This window comes from Anastrepha ludens, chromosome 6, assembly GCF_028408465.1.
Source record: "Anastrepha ludens isolate Willacy chromosome 6, idAnaLude1.1, whole genome shotgun sequence".
NCBI classification, from domain to species: Eukaryota; Metazoa; Arthropoda; class Insecta; order Diptera; family Tephritidae; genus Anastrepha; species Anastrepha ludens.
Genome location: NC_071502.1, coordinates 123,013,433 through 123,023,345, shown reverse-complemented (window position 1 = coordinate 123,023,345; position 9,913 = coordinate 123,013,433). Strand labels below are relative to the sequence as shown.

The window sequence follows — 9,913 nt, the reverse complement described above, 5'->3', positions numbered from 1 at the left end:
TCTGATCTGGCTTACTCGTTATTCCATTATTTTTATGATTTTCTTACATAATTGCGATGCATCTACATTTTCGTTTTTATGGTTTTTACAATTACAATATAAAAAAATTAATGAGTATTATGTAAAAAACAAAAAATATTATGAATCTCGTTGGCGCAACATGTGATTTTTTTTGTTTTATTTTATTTTTTTCTAAGTTAAGGGATGCATGTGCTATACGATTGTATATGTCGGTAGATGATGAATGTATGTATGTGTATGTGCATATATTTTATACAAATTGTATGCTTTTGTGTTGTGAGTTTTCAAAAGCTGTAGTTGAAGTATACTAAGAATGAAAGTGCTTATTGGCTAAGGAAAGATAGCGGCTACATTAACACGAATAACAAAATTTACAACAAATATATTCCGCCACAAAGCGTTGTTGCAGTTGTTGTTTACATTTCTTGTTGATTCTCGTTGTTGTTCTTTGTTGCTTTGATTTGTTGTTATAGATGGCGGAAACAAATGGCAAGTGACGGGTATCGTTGGATTGATCAGTTGTCATAGACTTGTGGAACTGCATAGAAGATTGGAAGTAGGTGCAAGAGTGAGAAAGAAAGCAAGAGCTTTCGAAAATTATATACAAGTGAGCTAATGTTAACGCGTAAGCGTGTGCAAGCATCTTGGCATGTGAAAGAGCTATCGGTAAGAATTTTTTTTGGACACACACAAATATTGAACGGCGGGTGGTGTAATGAGATGAAAGTGAAAGCTTTTGTGTAGCGCTTTCGAAAAGTTTTTAGGCGCACGCATATGGATTAAATGAAGCTTATGTACTCAACTGTTTAACCTAAACTATCCAAGAAATTTAATGAAAAACTAAAAAGTGAGAAAAATAAACTATAAAAACAACAAAAAAAAAGAAAACAAAATTGTACAAAAAAGCATGACGACAGGTCGCGCCGGCTACAGGAAATACTTTACAACATAAACAAATTTTCACTCTCTCCCTCTCTTTTTCTTTTCACACACGTTCCCTAACTTCACTTCACCTTCTTGCAATAATCTCTTTTACCCATTAAACGACACACGTCCATGGCGTTGGACACTTTATTGGTAGCCAGCAAATTGGCCACCCTGACCGCCACGTCCACCGGCGGCACCATTACCATTGAAACCGTTATTGACTTGTTCGTAACGGATGGTTGGACGGTAGCCATGACCATCAGCCTCGTAATCGACGATCTGTTTGCGACCATCGGGCAAAAGCACGTAGTAACGGCCAACAGCCAGATCACCATCACGCTGTTCCATGTGTCCGAAGTCGTTGCCGGATTCGTAGTCTTGCACGTCGTATTTGAATTCGTATTTAGCTGGTCCGTATTGTTCCTCGCCGCCATAACCGCCATTGCCGCTGCCGCTGCCATAGCCGCCACCGCTACCGCCTTGTTGTTTGGGGAAGATGGCACCGGTCAACGCTGGAGCGCCGTACTGAGAGCTGGGCGCACCGGCAGCGGGTGCACCATAGCTGCTGCTGGGTGGCGCAACGCCAGCACCACCGCCGCGTTGGGGAGGCAGATAGTTGTTGGAGGGCGACTGGTACGATTGGGTGGGTGGCAGGTATTGGTTCGAAGGTTGGCCACCTTGATTGGGAGGCAAGTATTGGTTTTGTGGCACTGGTGGTTCGGCACGGGCGAGCGAAACACAGGCGAGTAGAGCTATCGTTGCGAAGCACTGCAAAAGCGAAAGGGTCGAGAAAAAAGATGAAAAGTGATTAGCGTTTAAATTTATTAAAATTAAAAGTGTATTTGTGAGGTGAAATATGTTTGAGCTTAAGCAAAAACTAATTAACAGCTATTTGAATGCCACTAAATGCCTTAAAAAAGAATACTAATAATAAATATGAGTTTTAAAGTTACACCATTGTTTCCGAATCCGAAAATCCAATTATTCTTGCCACTCACTCTCATTTACTTATCTCTCACCCACATCAACAATAGCACATTTTCAATTAACTTTTATAACCAATGCGAATTAATTCAATTTTTAATGCCTACCTAAATGTATTACATAAAAATTCATAAAAATAATTAACATTTGCATTCGGTTAAAAATCAAGAAAATCTACAAAAAAATTAAACAACTTTAGACTCGAAGCGCTACACGCGAACGCTGTCAAACAAGTGCAAACAATGGCAATTAAGTTGTCAGATCTAATCTAATAAAACTGCCAGATGCGCGGCGATAAAATGCCTAAGACACCGCCAGACGCCACAGAAACAGCCATGGCGACCAAACGACCACCGCCTTCGTCGCACAAACTCTATTAAAATGCGCCGAATGACAGTCAGCGACGCTGGCAGAGGCAGTGGTGCGGAGTGCGGTGTGTGTTTGTGGTAGTGGTAAAATAGAACTGTGCAGAATGATGAGCGAGCTGGAGCAGCGTTAGCTGCGCAACTCATAATTAGAGGAAATTAACATTTTATGCATGACGATGACAGTTACACTTTGTGGGGTTGGAATTGAAATGGAGAAGCATGAAGAAGTACCAGTAAAAGCAGCAACAAAACACAATAGCTGGTAAAGTGATATGGCAAAAGCGAAATGAGTGCTGTGTGGCGGCAGTCAAGCGACAAGCACCTGCTTCGGCCGCTCAAGCGCCACTTAATTTAAGCCGCTGCTGAGTTGTTGTTGTTGTTGCTGCTGCATACAAATCCACCATTGCATTTTGTTGTAGGCCTGAGATGACATCGCACAGCGTCACTGCGCATTTAAATGAATTATTGCAAAATTTTGGCTGTTTTGTGTTTGTTTTTTTTTTTGCAAAGAATTTCAAAGGAAATAAGTTGTATTTCACAGCGTCAGCGCGACAAAATGTAAATGTTGGCAATTGGGTCGCCAAGAAATGTGAATGAAGCAAGAAGTGCAGTAGAAAGAAGAACTGAGGGAGCAGAAGATACGAAGAAGAGGAAGAATTAGCTGAGGTTGCTGCTAAAGAGTGGAAATGCAGTTGACACAGTTGCAAGCGTCTTGCGTCGTTACTTTGTGTTTTAAACAGATTTTCTATGCTGATCACAAGGCAGCTGAGGCGGTATTACAAATATAATACTATTTGTTTTTTGTTTTTTATTTTTGTTTCTTGTTTTTGTATTGCTTCTCTTAATCTTTTTAGCTGAGTTGCATTCGCTATGGGAGCATATGGTGGCTAATTAAAAACTGCGCGACAGGCTTATGATGACTTTTTTGCTTAGTTATGCCCCCTTTCAGCCTTTCAGCCCTCCAACTTAGATCTTTTGCATACGTCATCTTTTGCATATTCTACGAAATATAATTAAGTGAAAAGCGTTATGTTGCAAGCATGTTGTGCTTGAAATTTACCGCAGGCTACGGATGCAACTTTTGCAAAAAAAAATCAAAAAAAAAAAAACACTGAGCTGTGATTAACTCCCCGGTAACATCGTTAGATGCGCAAAATTAATTTTTGATTTTGGTCGGAAAGTGTCGCAACGCTGCTTTGAAGAACAGACAAAACTGATTGCAAAAAACACACATACAAATAGTACTGCAACAGAAGCTTACCCGTTGCGCAGTTTTAATTATCTGATAGCCGCTCGCATGTGAACGAGTGGCATTCTAATAAGTACGGCAAGATCTGCTGATGCCTGCTATTCTGCACGTAACTGCTTGCAGCTTGCCGCCAGTTGTCATTCTAAATTGAAAGTTCACCACACTGTTGGCTGTGACTGCAGTAGGAATTTTTTTGGCAACCATATAAATCATTTCGATGACCATCAGTGACGTGCTTGTGGCATAGCAAAAAAGTTTGTATAAGCATAACTGCTATTGGCAGTGGAGTGGAGGTTTTAATTGCTTGTTTTAGTTGCTTTTGTGCCTTCTTCAATCATTTTACGCGCTTATGCTTACCTCTGGCTGATGCTTATTATGTCTGCACTTTATATAAATAAATCTGATTCAGCTAAATATCTAGGAGTTATTCTAGATAGGAAGACGAGTTGGAAATTGAACATCGAAAACAGATGTAAAAAAGCTTTCATAGCTCTTTATACTTGTAAGAAAGCTATAGGCAAAACCTGGGGCTTTTCACCTTGGATCATTTATTGGATATATACCTCGATCATCAAACCGATACTCTTCTACGGTGTGGTTGTATGGTGGACAGCACTCGAAAAACGGTGTAGAGTAGCCACAATTGATCGAGTTCAAAGAACAGCCTGCCTCCTGATAACAGGATGCTTAAGTACAACACCTACTAAGGCTCTAAATACGTTGCTTCACTTGTTCCCTATCGATCTGGCTGGCAAAGCGATTGCAGCGAAAGCAGCGACACGCATGAATGCTATATCGAAATGGAATAAGTATCTTGGCCATTCGGCCTTACTGAACAGGAACACTGTTATCTCTTCCGACATAGACTATCATGTAAGTCTTCCATCACCACCCTTGCTATTCTCCTGTTCACTCCCAACTAGGGAAGAATGGAAGACAAATCTAACCGAAATCAATGGCCCTCTGACTATATATACAGATGGTTCAAAACAAGACGGCAAAGTGGGATTTGGAATCTTTTCCAATTCCCCTCACATCAATCTATCATTTAGATTACCCGACTACTGTAGCGTCTTCCAAGCGGAAGTATGCGCTATCTGGTATGCTGCGAAAACTCTCTTAGAAAATAGAATATCACTAGAGGATATCCGCTTTTTCACCGACAGTCAAGCGGCCGTTCGAGCACTCAGCTCCTCTTATACCCACTCAGATGTGGTTCGATCCTGTCTCTTATCTCTTAACGAGATAAGTGTTCAGAATTCTGTCCAAGTTATCTGGATACCGGGTCACAGTGGATTCGAAGGTAACTGCAAAGCTGATGAGCTCGCAAGAGCTGGAGCTGCGCAATCAAATGTTAGTAACTTACCCACAATCCACATTCCGCTCTCAACATGTAAATTACTCATTGATCGAGAATTTCACAGCATTGCTGATCGGAGGTGGCGAGTGGAAACTACTTGCGTTACGACCAGACAAATCTGGTCATCCTACAATCTGAAACAGACAAAAACCCTTATAAGTCTTTCGAAACACGAACTAAGGCATATAATATCTCTTATCACCGGCCACTGCCTGTTGGGCACTCACGCACGCCGGCTCGGGGTTCCTCAAAACGACCTGTGCAGATACTGCGAGAACGAAGATGAGGAAGTATCGAGCAGACATTTGCTGTGCAGTTGTCCCGGTCTAGCCAGAAGTCGACTCGCTCTTCTTAGCTCTCCAACAATTGACAATCTTTCAGTACTCTCGAACCTGAAAATCGAATCTCTCATCAAATTCTCGAAACGAATTAATATCTTTGACCAAAATCCACAATAAAAATCTCGGTTAGGTGGGGAAATCATATAACATAATGAGCTCTAGGGCAACACAACGGACCCAACTTGCGGTCTATGTGGCACTCCGATGCGGGGTCACCCTTAAACCAACCAACCAACCAATAAATAGCATAAAATGAGTACTAAATATATGTATATGTAATAAATTTGTATGGCTATTTAATTAAAATCGATTAAAATTTCGGCCTATACAACTTGAAAAAGAAAAAAAAAATGTATCAATTGCAAGATAAGGGCGTTTGAAGGGAAATATGTATGTAGGTGCGGCGAAATAATCGCTTTTTATCAAAGTTTCGCATGTATCACATTTTTATTACTGCTGTGCGCTTGCAGCTTGTATAGATTTAATTTTTAGCAGCATTTGATAATTAAAGTGGAGTTGGCTTTGAAAGAGTAATCATTGCGGCTGTCGATTGAAAAGGGCTCATAAGAGTTCAATTGCTATTTTAGCATAAAATCAACTATGCTTATATTTTTTATAAAAATTGGAGATACAGAAATACTTCGCTTCTTTTTAATTTCGTGCGCTTCATTAATCAAAGTTTTGTATGTAACTTTCCCGAAAAAGTACCTTAATTAAGTTTTCCATTTAATTAGAATTTCCTCAGATGCCAACTGACCAAAACTGATTGGAGTTTGGCATGAAAAAAAATACTCCAAAAAGAAACAGTATAACAAAAACTATGTGACATGCTACTTATAACGCTATTATGCACCTGAAAATGAGCTGCGAAAAAAGTCTCAAGATGAATTGCATGTCAAATTAAGCGCCATGCATGTCTCGTATTTCAACTGGGGCACGTTGAGTGGCACACAAATAAAAGCAAATGCGAATAAAAACAGGTGATGAAAAATTAAAGTGTTAAATATTACAAGCAAAGCGCAAAGGAAGTAAGCTGAATATTTTGATGGCAGGTAATTTTTGAGTAAATTTAATAATATAAATTTAGTATTAGCGCTATTTACTACAAAATTTATTATGAATGGTAGTTTTATGCTGCGATTAAGCGCTGGAAATTGCTATTTGACTTTGTTTATTGTAACTTTTATAAGCGAGGTAAAAGCCTCGATTTAATGTAAGTAAAAATTAATATAAGAATCGTATAATAGACTCTGATTGACCACTCTTCAGCTTTAAAGCTTGTCTGCAATATTTTGTGAATAATTTTTGAATCTCCTATTGACTTAAATTTCATTGGTGGAATTGATATTTAATTGAGTGATAAATTAATCTTAAGTCGAATGTTATAGAGATGTAATTCATGTACAGCAAAAAAGGCTGATATAGGCAAAAAATTTAATACATTGTTTTGAGTACCAAAAGCAATTTTCATTCTCACTTAAAATATAAATGATTTAATTTGTTTTGAGAATTTAATGGACATGAGTAGAGCGATTCTGATTGCGTACAATTAATGCGTGTTTTCCAGCAATAGAGTTTTTAAATTTTTTTATTTAAAAATGTGGAAATATTTCCACAAACGGTATACTCTTAAAAAAAATTAAATTACAGCTAGTAAATAAAGAGCTTGTTTTGCTGATACCCTTACGTTGACCTAAAAAGCATACAAAATGATTAGTTATTACTATTAATTCAATTTATTGCAAGTGTGCAAGTCTTTTGTTTTTTCTCAGATCCAATAAATAGATAATTCTTGTGGAAATTTTAATTTATAAGTTTCTATGATGATGAATTAGGGCAATTCAATGCTAAAAGATAAAATTCAAAAAGTGAATGAAATTATATTTACATTTTTTTTATAAAAATTAAAAACTTAAATTTTCAGTTCTATTAAAAACTACCTAGGTAATTACTTTGATTTCATACTACTTTACTAGATTTGAAACATTTAATTTTTTTTTTAATATTTCAATTTCAATTCAAGAGCTAAAGGATGATATATCGGCGACCATTAAGCCGATATTTTGTTCCATACGTAATTGGTCCATACCAATATTATCATAATAAAGAAAAATTACAATAATTTCCTAAAAAAATTATTCAAAATCAACACCGGCCCTTGAAACTTAACCACCCTTATTACTCATCAAATATTTTTTTAAACTAATATATCTCATTGAACCATTTAAACTATTTGAACCATATTTTAGTCCGTGTCTTTCAGCCATCTTGTGCAAGTAACTATGCCGTATTTTATTATTGCGTGCTAATTTTAGTTTACATAGAAACATATTTTTTTTTTATTTAATTTATTTAGTTTTAATAAAAAAGTGTTTTTAATAAAAAAAATGTTAAAAAGATTCGTTTTTAATATAAACAACATAAATATTCTTTAATTTAATTTATATGTCTGTGTGTTTTTAAAATTTACTTGGCTCTAATTTTTATAAAATCTATTTTTTTAATTATTGTAAATTTTGTTTTTAATTTAAAATTGTGATTTTAGTGGTTCAGGTCGAAATATTGACAAATAAATATACCTTCAGTTTTGCAAATCAATAGAATACAAGATGGTCCGATATATGTATTCGTTTTATTTTAAGTATTGCTGCCTCTATAAGTCAAACAAAAGGTGTGTTGCTTAAAAAAATGTTTTGTTTTTTCAAATCTATTTAGCCATTCTTGAATGATTGTGCTTAATTTACTAATTTATTTTACTAATATGTTCATATATGATTTTATTTTAGCACTTGGTACTGAACTCTCTAGATTGTACTGCAGGAAAGTCTATGCAAATTTTGCTACTCAAATTAGAAAAAGGAATTCGTGTAAATTGTACTAAACCATTTGATGTAGCAACTTTGAATTCTTTAAAACCACAAATAATTTTGCTCAAAAAAAACACTTTAATTTTGTAAAATATGTGTAAATTGCTTGTAGATCTCTGAATAACAACTTTTTTACACATTTTGTTTTGTATTTTAGGTCCTTTGAATCCTGTATTTGCTTGCACACAAACGGCTGGCGCTAGTTGGCACAGAGATGCACCTACTTTTATTGAACTTAATTTAGTTTTTTTTAATATTTTTTTTTTCTATATTTATGTATAAGCGTTTTTGTTTGTATAACTCTTTGCTTGTATGCATTTATTGGCGTACCTTCATTTTGTATATTCACTTATATGAGTTTTGAATTATCACACACAAAGGTTGGTTAGCTTAACTTAGCTGTTTGTTCTTCTTGCGAAGATCGTTGAATTGAATTTGATACTGAAACAGTTTCGTAGGCCAGTATTTATATTGTTTGAAATAAATAGCAGTTAGCAGCTGGCAGCAGCAGGCAAAGAGGCTGCCGAAAGCGTTGGCCCAAAAGTGGCTTCAGGCAGACGCGGGAGACGTTACAAGTGAAGGCGCACAAGGGGCAGCGCAACTGTGAAACAACGACGAGGGAGTCAGCAGCTGAGGAGGCAGAGAACAGGGTAGAGCAAGTCAAAGCAGCAGAAGATAACACCAAGATGGCAAAATTGCGCGCCAAATTTTTGAAAAACTACAACAAAAAGGTAGGCAACTACAACAGATAATAACTAGAAAAAAAATTTGTACAGCATACGTACAAGTATATATTTACATGTACGGAGAGCGAATGAGTAAAATATGTAGAAATAATAAAAATCTTTTAAAAACTTAAAACAAAAAATACGAGAGCGCAACAGCGTTAGAGTTGATGCGATAGAAGTGGCAAGCAGCATAAGTGAGTTGAAGCAGCACTGGGAGCGCTTGCAGAGTCAGCGAAAGAAGCAGCAACAATGTATGGGACTCAACAACTGAGGAAGCGGCAATAGTTACAGCTGAGCTAATAGCGCATTGCTGTTTCTGGCGCTGCTGCCGCTGCCACCGCCAAGCGTCAGTCAAAGGTACAAAACAATAAACACTTGAATAATAGACGCGGCAGCAACACTAAAAACTATTCGTAAATGAGCGCAACAACCAACAAGTAATGGTTGGCGAGCAACAGCTACATATAACAGCAACAACAAGGGCAAGTAAGGCACGGACAATGGTAATGATGTCGATGATGCCGAGCAATAAACAGTTACTGTTATAACGGAGTTGTTGTTCTTGCCGTTTGTGTGTGTGTATTTTTGATTCAGTTTCGGTTTCACGTGAGACGTATAAAAATACACATACACATATATACCAATACGTTTGAATGCCAATTGTTGCAATTGTGTTTTTTTTTTGTTTTTTTTTTTGACAAGGAAGCATTGTGTGGCATCTGCTGAGTGCTGAAACGGGGCTATGTAAAATGCAACTCAAGGTATATGAAATGCGTGAGATCATAAAAATTCATTCAAAATTGGTTTGAAAAAAATAACTGTTCTCAGCATAATAACATAAAATTAGGTCTTGTACAAGAATTTTTAATTTTATTGAAGGCTATTTAATTCCTAAAAAGTATAACTGCTATGTTGGAAGAATAACTGCGCCTTATTTGCTGCAAAATAAATCACTGGCTAGCTGGTCATCTAGCATCATAAAGTAATGATGTTATAGCATTTGATTGCCGTTTGTGTTGAATAGCCAGCAATCGAAATGTTGCAATAATACAGTACCATGAGTGGGTT

At 36.7% G+C, this 9,913-nt stretch overlaps 1 protein-coding gene across 1 annotated transcript; it reads right to left on the bottom strand.

The window, feature by feature from the left end:
• On the bottom strand, positions 1-8,600 carry LOC128868207 (pro-resilin). Its single transcript, XM_054110038.1, has 2 exons — positions 8,448-8,600; positions 1-1,716 (listed from the first exon to the last, which is right to left on the bottom strand). The coding sequence occupies exons 1-2, from the start codon at positions 8,451-8,453 to the stop codon at positions 1,093-1,095; spliced, it is 630 nt and encodes a 209-aa protein (XP_053966013.1). The 5' UTR covers positions 8,454-8,600; the 3' UTR covers positions 1-1,092.
• Between the last annotated feature and the right edge of the window lie 1,313 nt (positions 8,601-9,913).